This window comes from Medicago truncatula, chromosome 1 (genome assembly GCF_003473485.1).
Source record: "Medicago truncatula cultivar Jemalong A17 chromosome 1, MtrunA17r5.0-ANR, whole genome shotgun sequence".
In the NCBI taxonomy this organism is placed as follows: domain Eukaryota; kingdom Viridiplantae; phylum Streptophyta; class Magnoliopsida; order Fabales; family Fabaceae; genus Medicago; species Medicago truncatula.
The window spans coordinates 45259794-45280131 of NC_053042.1; the positions used below are offsets into that span (position 1 = coordinate 45259794).

At 33.4% G+C, this 20338-nt stretch overlaps 3 protein-coding genes across 5 annotated transcripts; 1 reads left to right on the top strand and 2 right to left on the bottom strand.

Annotated features, from left to right (window-relative positions):
* Nucleotides 1-1112: 1112 nt before the first annotated feature.
* LOC25485819 (RING-H2 finger protein ATL8) lies at nucleotides 1113-4116 on the bottom strand. The gene is made up of 3 exons (XM_013613932.3): nucleotides 3607-4116; nucleotides 3392-3489; nucleotides 1113-1942 (listed from the first exon to the last, which is right to left on the bottom strand). Exons 1-3 carry the CDS (start codon nucleotides 3766-3768, stop codon nucleotides 1528-1530), a joined length of 675 nt encoding a protein of 224 aa, XP_013469386.1. The 5' UTR covers nucleotides 3769-4116; the 3' UTR covers nucleotides 1113-1527.
* A 1987-nt stretch (nucleotides 4117-6103) lies between these two features.
* On the bottom strand, nucleotides 6104-11240 carry LOC25485820 (uncharacterized). Of its 2 annotated transcripts, none has more exons than XM_013613933.3 (5): nucleotides 10968-11240; nucleotides 10194-10357; nucleotides 9666-10096; nucleotides 8314-8632; nucleotides 6104-7436 (listed from the first exon to the last, which is right to left on the bottom strand). In XM_013613933.3, the coding sequence occupies exons 2-5, from the start codon at nucleotides 10299-10301 to the stop codon at nucleotides 6360-6362; spliced, it is 1935 nt and encodes a 644-aa protein (XP_013469387.1). In that variant the 5' UTR covers nucleotides 10302-10357; nucleotides 10968-11240; the 3' UTR covers nucleotides 6104-6359. The 2 variants fall into 2 exon arrangements, with proteins under 2 accessions (XP_013469387.1, XP_013469388.1); XM_013613934.3 differs by having other exon boundaries at nucleotides 10194-10314; nucleotides 10968-11239.
* A 611-nt stretch (nucleotides 11241-11851) lies between these two features.
* LOC25485821 (protein GLUTELIN PRECURSOR ACCUMULATION 3) lies at nucleotides 11852-20338 on the top strand. 2 transcript variants are annotated; one of them, XM_013613937.3, is made up of 15 exons: nucleotides 11853-12093; nucleotides 12177-12315; nucleotides 13115-13143; nucleotides 13272-13368; nucleotides 13456-13511; nucleotides 13611-13718; nucleotides 14496-14552; nucleotides 15505-15596; nucleotides 17346-17430; nucleotides 18405-18557; nucleotides 19061-19161; nucleotides 19339-19503; nucleotides 19601-19713; nucleotides 19827-19908; nucleotides 20046-20338. In XM_013613937.3, the coding sequence occupies exons 1-15, from the start codon at nucleotides 11934-11936 to the stop codon at nucleotides 20109-20111; spliced, it is 1503 nt and encodes a 500-aa protein (XP_013469391.1). In that variant the 5' UTR covers nucleotides 11853-11933; the 3' UTR covers nucleotides 20112-20338. The 2 variants fall into 2 exon arrangements, with proteins under 2 accessions (XP_024640642.1, XP_013469391.1); XM_024784874.2 differs by lacking the exon at nucleotides 20046-20338 and having other exon boundaries at nucleotides 11852-12093; nucleotides 19790-19908.

A 20338-nucleotide genomic window follows, 5' to 3' on the forward strand; every position in this document is an offset into this window, starting at 1 on the left:
TTTCCACCATTAGATCAATAAATTTCACTATTAAATTAAATAAAATATGATGAGATTCATTGATCCAATGGTAGAAAATAGACTTGTATATGGTGCAAAAGTAATTTGCTTATGCATGTTAGACATTGTTAGCATTAGCAATATTCATATTGCAAAGAAGTAAATATATTTTAACGGTGAATAAGGTCAGATGGTAGATATTGGAGACACGAGATGAAATTTGAGTCATCCCTTTCTATTGTGCTCAAACTCAAGCATCCCACATCATATAAATCACAAAAAGAGTAACTACGCAGCATCAACAACATAATAGATAGATTAGAGAGTTAAAATCACCAAAACTAGGAGGCTTTAGAGCCATAACATATTAAAGTTAAGTGAAAATCTACAAAACAGAGTTAAAATCTACATAATATAGAGAAATTGTCATACACTTTAATGTATACATACACGAACAAACAATGAAACTGGTGTGTTAAAAACCAAATCGTTGAACCATGAATCAACACTACCTACGGTTAATATTTGAACAGTACGATCACAGTTTTGTCTCGGTTCAACCCATTTAATACAATTGAATCATGACCCAAAAGTCTCTTCACTTCGATATCCAATTCAGTTTTTAAAATATTGAATGAACACACATGACATTACAGATCGAGAAATCAGGGGGAAAATGAAAGTAAAAAAGACAACAGAACTGGAAATCAGGGAGGGAAATGAAAGTAAAGAAGACATTACATAGCAAAGAATGAAAGAAAAAAGGCATAAACATGCTAAAATGGAGGTGTTTAATGGTTGACTTGACTCTTCTATTACCAAGTAAAGTGAGATATCTCAACCATTATTTTGCTTTACCCCATGCATTTGCTTACTTTTTTGTAGTATTTGATAAAACCATGTATTTGCTCACTTTACATGAGTTGGATCACCTTTTTAATCCTTCTAATAGTACTCTACCGTTTCTTGATGACAAAAAAAACAAGTGGATTCTAGGGTGCACAAGATATAATATTCTCACAACAAACGAAGGACCGTAATCATTGACTTTTCCTTCAAAAACAAGAATAAATTATAAATAAAAACAAATGAAAAAAAAAGAAGGGTAGTAATCACTAAGAACCTTGCTAGGACAACAGTGTATCACAAAAAATGGACAAAATGTTGGACAAAAAGACATGATACATTAATGGCAATGTGTGAATCTGAATTGCATTAATACAATGGTCTGCAGGGGGAAGACAGCTGTAGCTCCGGCTACCACAACTAATTCTAGTGTTCAACAACAATTACAGCTAGGAAAATGAGAGATAGAGAGTTTCTAGTCCTAGCTATTGCTGAAGATCAAGAAAAGAACAAAGGCGGAGACAGCAAAGGGCAGCCCCATGCGAGGGGCAAAATTTCTTTGCTATATATACAGTAAAAAAAGAAAAGAAAATGACCACTTTTCGACATGCTAATACATTTCACTCCAATTTTGGAACATGAACTTTACTCAATTAGTGATTTGAAAGGAACCGATCAAACCTATAAATTTGATGGGCTCTCTACATGCTTCTTCTCTTCATCTTTAATGAAATCACCCTGACTTAAGGAGGTGATACTGTCCATATCAACTGCTCCACCACCCTCAGATGGAAACTGATCCTCTTGAATAGGGTTCACCCCACGGTTATCAGGGGTTCTTGTCAATAATCCATTATCGGCCATTATACAGTGATAATGATGAGTGTCAAAGGACTCCATCCCATGATGGGAGCTATATACAGGTTGCATTGATCGCGTTGTCTCAGAAAATTCACGCAATGATACTCGGCAAACAGGACAAGTGGCATTCTGCTGCAGCCATAAGTCTATGCAGGCCATATGGAAGGAGTGTCCGCAATGAGGGAGGATACGCAGTGTATCTTCATCTTGGTACTCTGAGAGACAAACTGTGCATCTGCAAATACAAAAAAATTGAATGTTCGTAATGTTAAAGCACGACCCACAATTACGTTCCTGAAATCTTAAACTACATATAAAAAACACTTCACTACATATAAAAAACACTTCATATTTGACAAGTATTGATAAGTTATCACTATTGTTAGATGTGAATTAGATGATAATTATACAAGTAATCACTTGTTAGAAGTGAATTAGATGGTAATTATATAAACAAAGATAGGGGGTTAGAGGAAAGCCAGCTTATCTTCAGAGAAAAGGGGCCTTTAGACATTGGGAGGTGCAGACCCTCCGAATTCTGCAAAGTTCGATCCTTGCAACTGGGATTAAGAATTCCACGAAATAATGGGGCTTGACCACTTCTTCAGCTATTCCAAATTACCAGTATAACAATCAAGGTTGGAATCATTCTTCTTTTATTAATTTAGGAGAAAGATAGGCAAAGGTACTTATAACAAGCACAAATTTCCCTGACATCCCATGAGGTTTGCATAAGTTGTTATATCAACCAACTGCTTGTGTCATAATGCACGGCAGGTTATTACGAATGGAGTATGCATAAGTTGTTATATCACCCTACTGCTTGTGTCATAATGTACGGCAGGTTATTACGAATGGAGTATGCATATTTAGAAAGAAAATAAAATGGATTTTGACTATGTAGGGATTGGAAAATCATTTAAGGGTTGAGGGCTATTAGCTATGGTAAAATGGCCAAAACAACCTATAGTATACATACACGGGAGATGATAGCACAGCCTAACCACGACACCGACAAATATTAGTCCTAAGCCAATGAGTCATCACATATCAAGGGTTCATTTGGAATAGCTTATCTAGCCTTGTCTTATAACATAAGCACTTGCAAAAACAACTTATGGCACATCCATAAGTAGTTTCCAGCTTATCTCAATAAGCTCTTATTAAAACATCTTACAAGTTACAACTTATATGAAAATAGTTTAACCTTACTTATATGAAAATAGTTTAACCTTACTTTATTATCAATGATTATTCAATTATAGAAATAGATTATAGACAAACACTTAATTAAGTTGTTTAACTTCACCAATATGCACCTAAAGTATAGTACATATCAAATTCTCTAGCAAGATAAACACATTTTAAAATTAAAGAACAGGAGAACAGGCATGGCATCAAAGCCCACAAGAATAAATGGTCATATTACATAACCCTTGTAAGCCTTAACTGTATTTCATTATCAACAAAATCATGTTAACATCTTCATTACAAACACCTATCCCTGCAGTTTTGTTTGTTTAGCTTAACCACCAAATCCGGAACAAACCACATTATAACATTTTGCCAAGGAAGTGTTATATCGCGATAAATTAACTGATTAGCAGTGATTTTTTCTACTTACTCCTAACTGTTTCATGTCATCGATCATGCAAAAATTAAGGGAATAAATAAATGAACATACTGAGAATTTTCTTCAGCTGCAAAAAACTTGTCACTGTACTTCTTAACTGGAAATTTAGCTACATCAATGCGTTCAAGACCTTGACAACCACGTTCCATCTGCATAAAAGAAAAATACCCAATACCCAAATCATAAATAAATAATAAATAAAAAATACATTTTTAATGTGAAAAACTATACAAAAATGAAAAAAAAAATTTGGTTTTTTTACCTACCAAGCTGAGATTGGATCTAGAAGCAATGAGAAAGGATCTTCTTCTATTGGCATTCATGTGAATTCTTGCACAAATGAGTCTTGTGCATACGAAAACAATGAACATTGTACTAACAGCAAAACCAATCACAGTCATCACCAAGTTAATCCCAGTTGAAATCATTGTGAAAAATTGAAACTTTCCCTAATTGATAAACGCAACCCCCCAAAATTTGAAGATACAAGAATAGAAACCCTCGCAAAAGAAGATTGAGAAAGTGAATTATGAAAGAGGGTTGGTGAATTGGGAGTGTTGTGATATTATGAGAGTGAGGATTGAATTTGAAACCCTAGAAGAAGGTATGGACATGGTTGGTGGTTGGAGAAGGATTGCGTTTACTAGATTTGAGGGTGTGTTTATGATAAAGATTTTTGAGATCTACGAAATCTAGGTGCTATATATGATATCATGATGTGATATTACTTTGGAGTGAAAGATTCACTCTCTCTAGATTATAATTTCTATATTTGTAAACTCTTTATATATAATATATACTATAATTATCTTTATATTCTTACATGCATTGATAATTCTTTTATGAAAATATCTCTATTAAAAAAAGGAATTTTGACCCTTTAATTAATTAAGTGGTCCATGATTTGATCTTAGAATCTTGCATATAAAGAAATTTTGGTTGGAGTAGAGAGTCCACCTTATGAGCCTATAAATTTTTCAACATAGATTAGGGTTATAATAACAAAAAAAATTATCTCTTCAATTATATCATTAAATATAAGTGTAATTATGTAAAAGTAACTTCAAAAAACGTGTAAAAGTAATATCATTTTTTATAAACTTATAGTTATAATCATCTTTCTTAATATATGTAAAATTTGTGAGGAATCTTATAGAAAGAGATAGAGGGAGTAATAGAAATACTTTTTATCAACAAAAAAAATAAATAATTAATTTACTTGGAACAAATTTATAGTTTTAGGATCATGCATGCATAAGTTAAGAATTTAAGAAAAGAACTAAAACATAAATTTTGTATTGAAAATATTTAGCTTTTTAACACACAAGTTAGCATTTCCCTTTACGTATTGTTTAAAAAACGTGTAAATATAATAAATTAATCATAAATGAATAATATAGTGGTTTAGTAAAAAAAGAAAAAATAATAGAATGATAATTAGAAAAGAAAGTACACTTAAAGCAACGTGTAAGTGTAAATTAGTCATAAACGAGTAATATAGTGGTTTAGTAAAAAAAAGTAATAGAATGATAATTAGAAAAATAGAAATACCTAAATTACACTTAAAGCAACATGTTAAGAGAATGAATCTAATTAACCGATTAATCTCAGACTAGATGGAGGGTGATACGCCGCCTAAAAAAGAATTGAATTTTAAAATCTTATATGGTTTAGAGTTTGATGCAGATATATTGATGACACTAGTGAGTAAATTTTGTGGTTGAATGTGATTAGGCACCTGTTTTTCAAATTTCAAATTATTATGACATCCCCAATTAAGCCAAAATTTGACTTGTGAACTCCAATTTCTGTCAAAGATAGATAACAAACAAAGTAACATGACAAGAAAGGTCCAGAGAAGGATCGAAGGTTGAGGAAAACCAATTCCACCACTTAAAAGCAAAAGAGCACTCACATAAGAGATGGTGAGTGGTTGCATAGGTGTGATGACGACGTAAACTACAATAAGATAACATTAAATATGTAAAATAATACCAATATTAAATATGTTGTTGTATGTTTGTTTAAAAAAATATATATGTTGTTGTATGTTTGCTTACGAATAAAAGCTCATCATATATCTATAAACATAAAATAAAAAAATAAAAAGAAAAGTTTTTTTTTTTTTACAAAAGGTTTATTATGCCTACATTTTATTTTACTCTTAGACAAAACTCATGAAATTCATCACTATCTTATCATATGTTTGTCGGAGTTGTGAAAAAATACGTTTAAAAACATACAAATGCTATAACATGTGAATCTAAAAACATTGTACTCAAAATTGTATGTTTATAAATTTTTAAAATTTAAAATTAACTTTTTAACTCAAACTTTTCTTTTTATTTCTTAACAAATGCCCTGAAATTACATGTTAACAAGACCCTTCGAAATATATATAAGTTTGTGGATTTGGGTATTATAATATTTGAAAAATGCTAATTATTATACATTTTTTAATTTCTGCATTTTGTAAGTATTATATTATAACACCCAAACCCACACAACTTGATAGTTGATAGTGAAAATGCGATGTTGATAACACTAAAGTGATTTTGTAAGGAGAAAATGCATTATAATAAATGAATCAGCTATTTCAAGAAATGGATCACTTTGCATATTCTGAGAAAAAGTTGGCAATGCAAATTAAACCTTATTATTTATTGCCATGACATCATCTGGCAGTACCTCATAGTAATTTTTAAAAGAAAATATGTATGAAATTGATGATGGTGGTGATGGTGAGTATAAACACACTATCAATAACAAATATAGGAAATATACACAGAACTAGATATATGACAAGAAAGTTTTCACTGCCAGAGAGTATGGCATGCAATATGCACAGTCAATACAAATATAAGATATTTATTGTCATATAAATAAATATCATCACAACAAAACTAGCGAGAATACATAGAATCACCTGCAAGGTACATATATGATACATGACAACAACAACATCACTTCAACACTATAGGCGAAGCTGCTATCAAACTAATGGAACTATATACACGGTTCATCTTAAATGGTCACCATGAAATGAGAAGCGATCAGCAAGCGGAACCTCAACTGTTCTACTTGAATAGGGTCTTGAAAGTTCACCATCAAACGGCATCTGCGGTGATGTAACTTGATAGGAAGGATTGATGGGAAACGAGGGATACACGGGTTTACCAGAATAGGGTGGGCCTCCTCTGTTCAAAAAAGGATCAGAAGGGGACTTTTTAGAATCAAATATCAGTCCGTTTTCCAAGTATTGGGTCGCATGAGATTGATCGTCTGCAAATAAGCTCATCGTTGTGCCGTAATAAGGGTTGGTCACAAATTGACCATCAGAAGTTCTAGGTATGCCTCTACTATTATTATGATAAAAGTTTGAACCAAATCCACTAGTTGAATCATGAATACCAAATCTAGAAGCTGCTTCTTCAGCAGCGAAATCTGTCGGTAGTCTGAAGAGACCAGAAAGTCCAACAGGAATGTCAAATCTACCTTCACTTTTACCTACAAAAGCAGACGGTTTAATAGCTTTACTGCTTTCTACCAGTGGCAACCTATTAAGCTCCTGTTTCAAGGATATCCTAGCTTGTTTCAGGGATTCAAGTACCCCATTGAACTCAGGGGATTGTTCCCGAAAAACTAATGCATAGAGGTCATTTTTGTTTTTTGAAGCATCATTTTGGTGAAGACCATCTTGACTATCAGTTGGAAAGGAATGAGAAGGCTCGGAATCAGGGTAACCACGGCCATGTGGACCATGATGTTTCGTCTCAGAAGACTGATACTGACAGTTTACTGAGTTCTCATTTTGGTTTCCGTTAAGCGGTGAATGTGACTTTTCTTGTCCAAGCAAATTGGAAGTGCGGAAACTTGTGCGGTTTTGGTTGTTGTAACCTCTTGTGTCGTCATATGATTTTGACATAACATCCCTGGCCTCAGATTTCAATATTTCTTCAGGTGAGTAGACACCTCCGGGCTCTGATGTATGCTCTTGGGCCTCTGATGTGACCACCTTAGAAGAGTATGGAATCTGATCCTTGCTTTCCTCTTTATCCTCAGTCATATCCGAGTGATTCCCCGGATCACATGAATCCTTTATAATTTATGACACAAATCAAAGTTGAGACTTCAAGTAATTCTAGATGGGACAAAGAGCAGTAGAGAATCTATTTGAATAATAAAATAAGGCAAAACTGCACCAAAGGTCCTTTAACTTAACTTAAGGTTTCAAACGTGTCCTTAATTTTCTTTTTTTCCTTGTCAAGTTAGACATGTATGTTTAAAATCATCAACAATGTTAGACCAAACTTCATTTTTCATCTACATATGTCACCAAAAGTCTTGCTTGACCATTTTGCAATGTAAATTACATCTTCAATTCATTGAGATGACATATAAATTACATCATAAAGATTCTTACAATATCTAATTGATCAAAATGAACACTATATTGTTTAGTTTTATCTAAGTGTGAGACGTCGTGGTTGTCAACGAGAGTCTAACTGTGGTGCTGAGTGGTGAAACGTTCTTTATAGTATATCATTCAATGATCATGTACACAAATTTATAACAGAAGTCGACTAAGAATAAAAGATGGTTCAAAGGTGTAAACATTTTGAAAGATAAAAGAATAATTTGACACGGAAAAATAAAACTTGCTTGAAACTTTAAATTAGGTAAGTTAAAGGATCCTGGTAAAGTTTTGCCTAAAATCAATTGATGCAAAAATCATATATGAAGATACTGTCGCATATCTGCTACTGAACTAAAACAGTAAAATTTAAGATCATACGAAAACTCCTGTCTGCTTTTCCTAATGAAAGGAGCAACTTCTTGAAATTTAACATCAAATCATATGAAGCCTAAAATCACATTTGAACATTCCTACCAATGCCATGCATGCAACAACCAAACAACAACAGGTTTTAAGAAAAAACAAAGTGAATATGATAAGTCCAGGAGAAGCATACCGGTGTTGTGCTGTTATTCTCTCTAAATTTTTCTTCCCATTGTCTTTGAGCCTTCTCCATTGCTTCAAACCGGTCAATAAGTTGGGCTTGGTGTTCAAGTGCCTTTTCCATGTCCCCCTCTCTTCCATATCCATCTACATGGCGATTTTTGTGACCTAGGTTCGGCTCTGATTGATCCTCCTCTGGAACCTTAGATTCTATTCTCGGAATGTTAGACCCACCAACTGAACTACTTGGATATCCTTCAGAAGAGAAAACAAATTCATTTTCATGGCAGTTATCCTTGACAAACTTGCCTTTGGGTTCCTCCACCATTGACCTGAGAAAACTCAAACCATATATTTATTAAGTTCATAAGCAATCAGGAAGATAAGTGAGCAAAGAGAACAATAAATAAATGTATATTTGGGGGGTTATGCATATCTTGTACCAGATTATAAAAATTTCACGCTTTCCATTACAAGATTATAAAAATTTATTGCTTTTCATTACAAGCTTAATTTTTATTAATATTGATGCAGCTTCATATTTTTAATCGAACCAATGATATTCTGAAAGACACTTCCTTAAAGGTATAAAATGAAACAGAGTCATCAACATATATACCAAAAGGAAGGTCAAACATATTATATCAAAATAAATGTGTTCAAACAATACGGAGGTTGCTACGTGTATGAGAGGTTTCGGCAAACCTTCTTTTCATTCAGATTTTATTGTATAGCAACAAAAAGGGGTATAACCTTGACACTCAAGAGGCCCTAAACCTACTCCCCTTAAAACAGAAATTATCATAGTATTTCAGCTGGAAAAAGAAAGAAAAAAAAATCAATAGCCCTTATGTGTGTGGTACACTGATTACTGAAGGATACTGGTGTACGCTTCATTTGTTGCACAAATCAAAATATTGTTTACTCTCAAGAGTGTCATTGGTCTCTTATATACATAATTAAAGATAAAATTGAATCTATTAGAACATCATCATCAGTGGTCTCTCTAATAAAAATGCCCTGATTGATTGTATTATCCGTGCCTGTGTTACTCGTGTAATAAAAATTGTGAATAAAAGTTATTTAATCATTTTGTTTAACTTGTAGTATAATTTACATGATAAAATAAAAGAATTTCAATGAAACATATTTTAAAATTGGATTGTAAATATTTAATTAAATATCTACTACTTACTGTCCATAACAAGTCAAACAAAGCTAATAAGCGTCGTAAATAAACTTAAGCAAATATTCAAAGTAGAGTTAGAACATGTTAACATTTTAGTACTTGAATTCACAGGTCAAAGACTGAACTGACACACCAAATGCGCATAATAAATTAGAGGGAAAATGTTATACTCTTACCTGTTTTGTCTATGTCTTATCTTGCGACATGACTTTCCTTGGTGATGCTTTGGAGAAGAACTGGCAGATGAAAAACTGTTTTGCCTTTTCATATTAGAAATCTTGTATTTTTCAAGAGAACGGGGAGAATGATGGCGTCCTTTCCAAGACAAACTTCTATTGGATACTTGTGTAGAATCCATACGAGAATCATACAGTTCGTCTGACCCATGTTGTCTCCCGTTCGAGCTCATATACCTGTCACCCTCTTTTGAAGACTTGTTACTATTACCAGATTCACAAGGATTGTCAAGGTCGGAACCTGAATCTAATTCTTCAGATAGATCACTTATCCCTTGATCCTCCAAAATGGCAAGAACTTCTGCTGTGGCCTTCTCAGCCATCTTCCTCTGAAGAGTCACCGTCCTAAGCTGTTCTTCCAATTCCACAACCTGATATATTTGTCGGGAAATTGAAGTTAAAGAAAAATATTAAGAGAGATCACAAAATTTTGATTCCACTAACTAGAAAACGTAAACTTTAACATACCCTTTTTTCCAGTTCATCAGTTCTCTGTCTAGCACTTCTTGAGATTGACCTTTCGGAAAGCAACCTTGCCCGTAGGAATTCAATAGTCATTGCAGTGGAGTCTTCCATGCCCGAAGTAACCCTAAAGGACACACGTGTTTAATTAATGCAGTTCAACTGAAGATCTATTACAGAAGAAGAAGAAAAAAGAATAAATCTAATACCAATATAAGCCTATTAACGAAAGAAAGAAAGAAAAAACTAAATAATTACCATTCAATTATCAATTTCAAGGTAGGTAAAATCGTTAAGGAGACATCAAGTCGTAGATCATGGAATCGTAACACTAATCGTAAGATTGTACAAAATTCATAAATCTTAAATGTATGGCTATGCATATAAATTCATAAACATGCATATAAAAATGGCATAAGACAAAAAAAAAAAAAAAGAAAAAAAAAAAAACCTTAAATTACAATTGAAATACTTGTGTAAAATATAAATTCATAAGCATAGCTCACATAATAGCATAGTTACGCAATTAAAAGTTAAAATAATTTTGTAATTAAAACACTAACACTCACATGATAGCAGCATAACACTTGAAATAGTTATGTAATTTAAACGTTAAATCAAACAACAACTAAAGTTGGCTTATGTAAATCCAACACCACGACTATAATCGTATAATCGTTTCAAAGAAATTGTAAGATTTTAACTATATGAGCAGAAGTAAAGTATGAAGCAAGGGGTAAAAATGAAAAATTGAAGAAAGTGTGAAGTGAAATGAATAACCTGTGATCTGGAGGATCTAGCACGGGGTTTTGCATGATCATCAAGAGAGAGTTTCAACTCCAGCTAGTTAGAAGAATTCAGCAAAAGCCGAATAGAGAGAAATTGGTGATGGTGAATATGAAGGAGCTATGAGTGTGATTTGAGTGGGAAGAAGAAGAAGAAAGGGAGAAGACGGGTTGTTGTTGGGTCATCTGTGAAGTAAAACTTCTCTCTTTCTTTCTTTCGGTTCGGACATCATTTACCCAACCGACCCCACCTTCTTACATTCTCATTCATTTCTCGTCTCAATTAAGTCATTTTATCTTAATGTTTCAAGTTCGATTGTAAAAATAAAAAGATAAGGTTAAAGCATACAAAATTTTGCTTATTTTTAATGAGATCAGACCACTAGAATTAATTCTCAGATATCAAATTTTTTAAAAATATTATCGTTTCTCTCCTTTCTTTTCATTCATTTTTGGTGTCAACCATTTTCTTGCGTCAATGTAGAACTAGTTCCTTAAATCGGATGAATAGCATAAGGGAGTAAAGAGAGATTTAACACTAGTGCATTTACAAACTAAATTCAAAACATATTTTTGTTAGACCAAATAAATCTTCCTCAAATCCATTAAGTCTTGCAAAGTTTGTGGCGTTGTCGGTCGAAGTCGCAAGAAAATTGATAATTTAGTTTGTGGCGTTGAATTCAAAATTTAAGATTTTTAGTTAAGTCGAAAAGGATCAATTCGTTTTTTAACTTCTTAGTCAAACACTCCTAAAAAAACAAAAAAACTTCCAAGTCAAACACTATAAAATTTACTAGTCAAAGTCAATAACAACGTGGTAAAAAAAATTACCGACAATTTCTTTTTTTTTTTTTTTTGTTAATTTTCACTGGCGCTACAAAATCTGTTAAAACCTGAAAGAAAATAGAATAGAGAACGTTGATCTAATATCGTGATCGGAATCGGAAAATTGAAACCAAAAATGTATTACTGGGTCGGAGCATCATCATCTGATTACGCAGGAACACCTCCTCAACCTCGTAGTGGTCATTCCGCTGTTAATATTGGAAAATCCAAGGTTGTCGTCTTCGGTGGTCTTGTCGACAAAAAATTTCTCACTGATATTCTTGTCTATGATATTGGTTAGTGACCCTTTTCTCTCTTCTTTTGTGGGTTGTTGTCAAAATTTGGAATTTGATTCGTTTTGTAATGTTGAAATTTTCAGAGGCTAAGCTATGGTATCAACCGGAGTGTACTGGAAGTGATTCAGATGGACATGTGGGTCCCACTCCACGAGCATTTCATGTTGCTGTTGCTATTGATTGTCATATGTTTGTTTTTGGTGGCCGTTCTGGTGGTCAGAGGTCTAGTTACTGTTTCAGTTTTTTTTATTTTTTTTATTTCTCACTATCTTATCATTACATGTTTTGTAGATCACTTAGAATACATTGAGAAAGAGTTAATCTTGATTATACTTAGACCCTATTTGGGTAAACAACTAAACTATAAATGTACATATAAGTGCTTATGTATTAGCTATTTCTATAACAAAAGCTAAATGGCATGTTTGGATTGTCTTAATTGAGCCTATCTACTGGCATAAGCATTTGTGAGACTGTTTGGGAGAGATTATGAAAACAGTTTATGATATGCTCAAAAGTTGTTTTTGGCTCACTTCCATAAGCTCACAAAGATAGCTTTTGAAAATAGCTTATACTTTATATGAAAATTTAGTATGACTTTATTTTATCTTGTGTTCTATAAATAAATTATACATAAGCACTTATATGATAAGTGCTTAATCAAGTTGTTTATCCAAACAGGGCCAAAACGATCTCAAACTACTTTCATATAAGCTATTAGCTGTTTTCATAAGCTATACTAGAGAGCCTGGTGGAAATAAGCTGAAAACTACTTACGGGTTGACATGTCATAAGCTATTTCCTTAGGTCTCCCATACAGTATCACAAATTCAAACATACACTATATCATAAATGAATTGTTAATATTAGATTTAAGTAAAATAATTTTTGCTTTCATAGTTTTTATGGTGAAGATTAATGCATCTCAACTCACATGCTCTTGCTATTTTATGTGTGTGTTGTGTGTGTGTGTGTGTGTGTGTGTGTGTTTGGTTCTCCTAATAATGTCTGAATTTTACAGGTTGGGGGACTTTTGGGTTTTGGATACTGGTAAGACATTCTGTATTATATTTGTTGGGTTATTGTTTTGTGATAACTTTCATTTTGTGAAATGTTTGAAATTGGCACTAATGTTTTCTTGGCATGTTGGCACTTGGAATGAACAATGTTGTTTAAAGATATATGGCAATGGTCTGAACTAACTGGCTTTGGTGACTTGCCTTCGCCGCGAGATTTCGCTGCAGCTTCATCTATTGGGAACCGGAAGATTGTTATGTGAGACCTATAACATTTGATTTGACTGCGTATACCAATTGACTGGATAAGATTAGGACTAAATTAAAATGTTTGTTAATGGTGCAGGTATGGTGGATGGGATGGAAAAAAGTGGCTATCCGATGTTTATGTCTTGGACACAAGTATTTTTCTATCTCTGGATTTGGGTTTTATCTCTTGAAAACACAATTTCCTTTTATGCAGTTCTAACAAGTGGTAATGCTGTCTTCTTACTTTCATAGTATCCCTTGAGTGGACTGAGCTCTCAGTTTCTGCAACATTGCCACAGCCTAGATGTGGGCATACTGCCACAATGGTCGAAAAACGGTTGCTTGTTTATGGTGGAAGAGGTGAAGTCTCATAATTTTCCTTGTTTAAGAATTGATTTGCTTGTATGTTGATATCTTTTACGAGTTTATACCAGTCCTTTTATCCAAATTAAAAATGTCAAATATTTACGGGTGCTCTTAGGGTATTTTCTAAGAAATCAAAAGCAGAATATATTTATTGGAAAGGCATTTTTTTGTGATACCAATGTTTCAAACGTTGTCCTTCTGAATAAAGAATTTCTATCTCTTGATTCTGTCCCTATTATCTTAGTTACAATATAGTAGAAGATTTGAGTAAAAAATTATAGGAGAGGATTCAGCACTTCCTTTGGGTTTGACTTTAGTGGCAAGAAGATTAATGAAATTTCAAATTTGCATGACTTATATGCCCTTTTTCTTTAATGTAGCTAATAAAATTGAACTTGGAATTTTCGTCAATCCTTTCTATATTCAAAGTACTCTGCTGTCGCACGGCTGACCTTCATAAACCAATCTGAAACTCCAAAGTTCATTCTAAGGTGTAACCACTTTCCCCTACACGTGTGTCATGATAAAGTTAACTTCTGAATCAACATTTTTAGTTTATGATAGTCTCTTCGGGATTTTGGTAAGCATTGGGTGTGTCCTGCTCTGGAGACTGGAATAACCCCCCAATCCTAATAATCATGTTGCTTTGATTTCCCTAACTTGCATGTAAATAAATGGAGGGAGCATATAGTATACTATTTGTTGTGGATGCGATTTCAATCTCATACGAAGTTATTAATTGAAATGAGTGTTCTTGCCTGACTTTGATAGGAGGAGGTGGACCAATTATGGGTGATTTGTGGGCCTTGAAGGGCCTTATAGAAGAAGGTATGTATAGATATTTTTTGCTATATTTATATGTTTATCAAGTAAGATGTCGATTATTTACTATTTAGTTGTAGGCTGCAATTTTCTATTGTCACATCCATGTCCTCTATGGTATGTTGGTTGCTAAATCTTCTTATGAAAGTTGTTGAATTTATTCAAATTTAAAATTAAATGCGATCTCTTGTCAGTATGAAATGTCTTTCACTATTTAGTTTTTTTTTTTTTTTTTTTTCTGGATAGGAAAATGTTTGGTAAGTTAGTGGTTATGTTAGTTTCTAGGTTTGAACCTTGGACCTCCTGGTTTGGTTGCCATTTAATAGTATCCAAGTATGAATAACACTTGAAACTTGTAGAATTGATTGAGCACACTTACAGAAGATATATATGTTCAAGTGGTGATGGGACAGTTTAGTTTGCGAACAAGCCTTCAGTCCATTTAGGGGGTGGAAAAGGCTTCCTTTTTATAGAGAAAATCTTGACTTGTGAATCCATAGGTGTGTCCATAAATTAGCAGTTTGACATGTCCCTTCCATACGATATGGAGCATATTTTCTCTAGAAGATTACAACATTGGTAGAAAACCCGACCAACATTTCAGTTTCATGCAACTTAGCATGTCATTAGAAAGGGAGACAGGATATAGCGGGGACAGAATAGATTAAACAGAATATGGAGGAGATGGGAAATGGCAGGAAAAAGCATAGGTGGGTGAGGATTATGAGTTGAACACGTATGGCAATGAGTCATTGGAGGATTGGCAACAAATGGCGTGTATTCTATAATATGTGTTTTCGGTTGCAAACTACAATCTGCGTCCCTTTGTCTCTGTTTTGATTAGAACATGGTTATATTTGCACCATTTCATACATTTTTTTATTCTAAATTTAAATATTTGTGGCTCCTTATTCAATTGGGTTATGTACTTATAGTTTGTATGTGTTGTGGAGTGAAGAGAATGAAACACCCGGGTGGACTCAGTTAAAGCTTCCAGGTCAAGCTCCATCTCCCCGTTGTGGCCATTCAGTTACAAATGCTGGACACTATGTAAACACATTTGCACAATCCTTATTTATCTTTCTAGTTTTGCTATATTTTAGATTGCTTTTAGTCTTTTACTGTAAAAATTGGATGTTTCTACTGTTTCTACCTCATTCTGTAATAAAATAATCTACATTTTTAAAAAAAAATTGTATTGCAGGCTAGGTATTAAGGTAGTGTTTAGCCCAACTTTTTACAACTTAATTGCTGTTCTAAAGTTAAAGATGAAATAAGACCTTCAAAAGTAAAGTTAAAGTTGTTCGGTGTTTTTTTAGTTTGGCTTCAAAACTATTTGGAAGTTGGAAATTGTTTGGTAACTTTTAATATTTTTGTAAATAAGTAATTATTGTTGTGGGTGCATATTATGTTAATATTAGCTTTTCATATTAGGCCTATTAAACAAGCCTAGTCTATATATTCAGATTAGTGTTTCTACTCTTCACACAATTGATTTATAGTACTACAGAATATTTTTCCACAAATATAATTGTTTAAAATTACAACGACGGGTACAACATAGCAAGTCTTACGATATCTCGAATATCCGGTGAATCTAACAGTATCTTGAACCTTCCATGGAGCATGATGTTAGAGTCTAGAGAGAAGAGAGAGATTTGAGAGAATTAAATTTTGATTGTAGAATGTAAAAACTGAATGTGTTATTGATCTTCTGAGTTCAATAGTGTTTATAGCTACTGAAAACTTGCAAAATAGGCTAATCAAATTAACAAAAGTTCAACTAACACTAACAGCTACGTGATAGGATCTAATATGTATGCATAAGCCCAAATGTTCAAGGCCCACTTAGAGGGAGTTAGTTACAATAGATAAAGAAAGTGGAGAGGTTATATAAAGGAATGAGAGGATAGAGTTAGGCATCTTTGATCATTTTGTTCATCAGAACCTTAGGGTTTAGGCAGAGAGAGAAATGTCTCTTCTCTGAGGAGCTTCTGCTCTAGGGTTACAGGACTATCTTCTGTAATACATCTATTTTCAATTCAATAATACAATTTATTTCTTTTCTGTGAATTCGAGTTTCTATCAATTGGTCCGACCTACCGGATCTACAGGATTCCGTTGACGGGGTAGTCTATACGTTATTGAGTGCCAAGAAGATAGGGAAGGTTCAAAGGAGTCTTGGTGGACCGCCATTAAAGTCGTCAGAACCACCGTACTCCGGTTACAATTCCGTTCACGAGTGTGGCTTTGTTGCTGAAGGTGAAGGTGAGAATGTTCTAGAGAAGGCAGGGGCAAAAAGGGAAATTGGTGAGTTGTGTATCACTTTAAATCTAAGTGGGCCTTGAACATTTGGGCTTATGCATACATATTAGATCCTATCACTACGCCTACTAACTAAAAATGCTGTTGATAACTGATTGTCTGTTGTGCCAAGCTAGCATAACTGACTGGAAGACTCTAGAAACACTTCACAGTATTCCCGATCGAGAATTTTTTGGACAATGCTCATACTCTCGTCGAATGTCTTTTGTTAAAATTTATTTGGTCTATCTTTTGCTTTTAAGGAGAAGAAAAACCTAAAAAGATCTAAGCCAAACACTATCTAAAAAGGCTAGCTGTTATGTTCATGTTAGACATGTGAAGGTGGTTGAAGGCTTGTTGCTAGTAATAAAAAAAACTAATCCTTATCCCACAAGACTTGTTAATACATCCATATGATTGTTAGAATTTACCACTTTAACTTAGAATCATATCATTTGTTTGTTTCTTTTATTAATGTTGGAGTGGATTTTTCAGTTGTTGATGTTTGGCGGGCACGGGACCGGTGGATGGTTGAGTCGTTATGATATCTACTACAATGATTGCGTTGTATTGGACAGAGGTGAGAACTCCCAGTCTACCTGTCTGGTATGATGCAGGCTTATGCTTATCTATACCATTCTTGTTTTTGGAACCATGAAATTCTTTCTTTCTACTGTTGATCTGTTCCATTTAAAGTCAACTTGTTAATGTTCTCTGGCATCATTGCACATTAATTTATTTATAGTTGGGACTGCAAAATGCTTTGAGGGAGAAAAGAAAATTAGATGAATATGATGCATGTTAGCCACATGAAGGGTGTCTGTTTCTATTTTCTTTCTTCTATGTTGGAAATTCAGAGATTCCGGTTTCATTAATCGGAAGTCTTTGGGTTTTTTTATAGGAGTTGACCTCTAGTATCCAAGGAGGGTTATTAGCTTCATTTTATGTTTTTATTTTATTTATTTGTACTACTTTTGAAGAATGCTTGATGAACCTTAAAATTTATGCAAAATAATAAATATCTGGCTTTCATCTCATGAATTTATTATCTCTTGATTTGAAAGTTTTTTTTCTTTTTGTTGGGCTGTTGTTATAATCAGTTTAAGAACCTTTGTGTACTTCACAAATCTTGATCCTATGAAGTTACAAACGAACACTTTCTTACTTGTGGAACCTTATAATAATTGAAACATTTTTGAGGTTCAAGAAGAATTATTTATGTTTCAAGTAAATGAAAAGGCATGTAGAATATTTAATATTTGATGATAATAACTTATTCTTGAAAAAAAAAACAAATGAGCTAATGATGCAAAATCATGTCTTTGAATGAAAAATTGTGTATGTTACATGTTGCTTTAACTTTTACTGAAAAGGGAAGTTTGCAAAACATGGTATTCAGTTCATATTCATTATTTGAAACAAATCACATATATTAGCCTTCCTTTGTGTTAAATTATGTCACGAAGATAATCAATGATTTTTTATTGGAGAAATACCAAGTTCAGTTACTTAAATTGTTCAGTAGGCTAATTGTTTGTATTTCTGTTCGTATAGTTTCAGCAACGTGGAAGAGGCTATCCGTAGGCAACGAACCCCCTCCCGCCCGAGCATACCACTCCATGACAGCTATTGGTTCACGGTATCTGCTAATCGGTGGCTTTGATGGCAAATCAACTTATGGCGAGCCATGGTGGTTAGTCCCTCAAGGTATTTATTGTGCTTTTAAGGTCTTCAAACTTGTTGTTGTTGTTGTTGTTGTTATTGTTAAATTCAGATAAAATTTCCAAGTATTTTTCACTGATTAACTTTGCAAATTAGGGGTTTTAACCGTTTTTTGTTTAGCAGTGACTTCTTTGCAAGCAAGATTCTCTGTCAATTTTTTTTTAATAAGCGTCTGTCAAACAATATCTGTTACTGCGTGGATTATGTTATTTTCTTTATATGCATGTATCTGGTTTTCTGTAGGAGTACACTCACTAGGATTGTTGTTTTAACCGGAAGGAATATTCTGATCTTGGAACTTTCTAATCAGTCTGTGCTTTGATTTATAATCAAAGAGAGCAGTCTTTTCAAAAAATTACTGTTTACAATGGAGAAAATTGAGAAGTAGGAACCTTTCAATCTCATAAGATAAATGTTAAAAGAACCGACTAGTCAAGAGTCAGAGGCACTCAAAAAACTAATTCCCCTCACTTTGCTTGTTTTACCAGATGACCCAATTGCAAATAGGTTAACTGCATCTCCACCTAGAAATATTTCTGAAAGTAAAGATGCAGCGTCACTTAATGGTAACTTTCAACCTCAATTCCAGGTATTGGTTAAACTTGTTTTGCCTTATCTTCGTAGCACTTTTTTGTCTTCTCGATACTTCTCTTAATTTGAAGAGAATATTACAAACTTAGGTTAAATTAGGAGATATAATACTTCCTGTCATTTAATAGATCCAACTCAGTTTCTTGAATTAGTTTATTGCCATCACCTTTGCCAGGAAAACCAAGTAGAGAAGTTTCCTCTCTCAGAATTGCAACGAAGATTACAACTATCAGTTTCACAGTCCAATTCTATGCTTCCAATTGTGAATGAGTTGGAAGACAAAGAGCTTCTTGAATTAGCATCAAGATTAGCAGGTCAAAATGTTTCTGCAAATTCACTGGTAAAGTAAAACATTCCTTTAGTTATGACAAACTTTTCTGTACGTTGTTATCATAGAAGTAATTTGATTGAAATGGTATTCCATTTCCGATAACAAGGCAATTGAGGCACTCCGTGAACACTGGAAGAAGGCTGAACCAAATATGATCAAACTCAAAGAGCTTGGACCATTGCTCCGGGATTACCAACGTCTAATTCACCGGCTTCATCTGTAAGAACTACATTGTTTATTCATTTTTTTAGTTTGTGAGAAATTCATTTTGTTTTCAAACTTAACTGATGAATAGTTTGGATTGTGTTGTTTTCCTTTCTTAACTTAATTAGAGAAAAGAGTACATCTGACCAGCAACCTGGATTTGACGAACATGTGATGCATCGATTTTATCATGTCAGAAACGTTTCACAGGTATACTTTTTGTGATTAAATGGATTATAAAAGGCAGGGTTATTAGGCAGGGACACTGAATAAACTTTATATTATAATTCTACAAATTACAATACCATTTTTTATTTTCTGATTGTCTTCATTTACTCTTGTTGCAGTTGCGCATGGATGATATACCAAAACTTTTGGATGAGTACAGACAGCTTCCTGTATTATGTTTCTGATTGTCACACTCAATTTTATTTTATTTTAGAATTTGTTTAAGTTTTGTTATAAACGTATATAGAACTATTGACGAACTTTGAAATGTTCTATTCACTGAAACTGAAAAATTAACATAAATATTCAATAGCTAAGTAACGGGTCCAAATCAATGAGTTGTCATTGAATCCCTGTGTAAAAATTATTGATTAGTCGTATGATTTTTCAGTACTTCATTTCAAACATACCA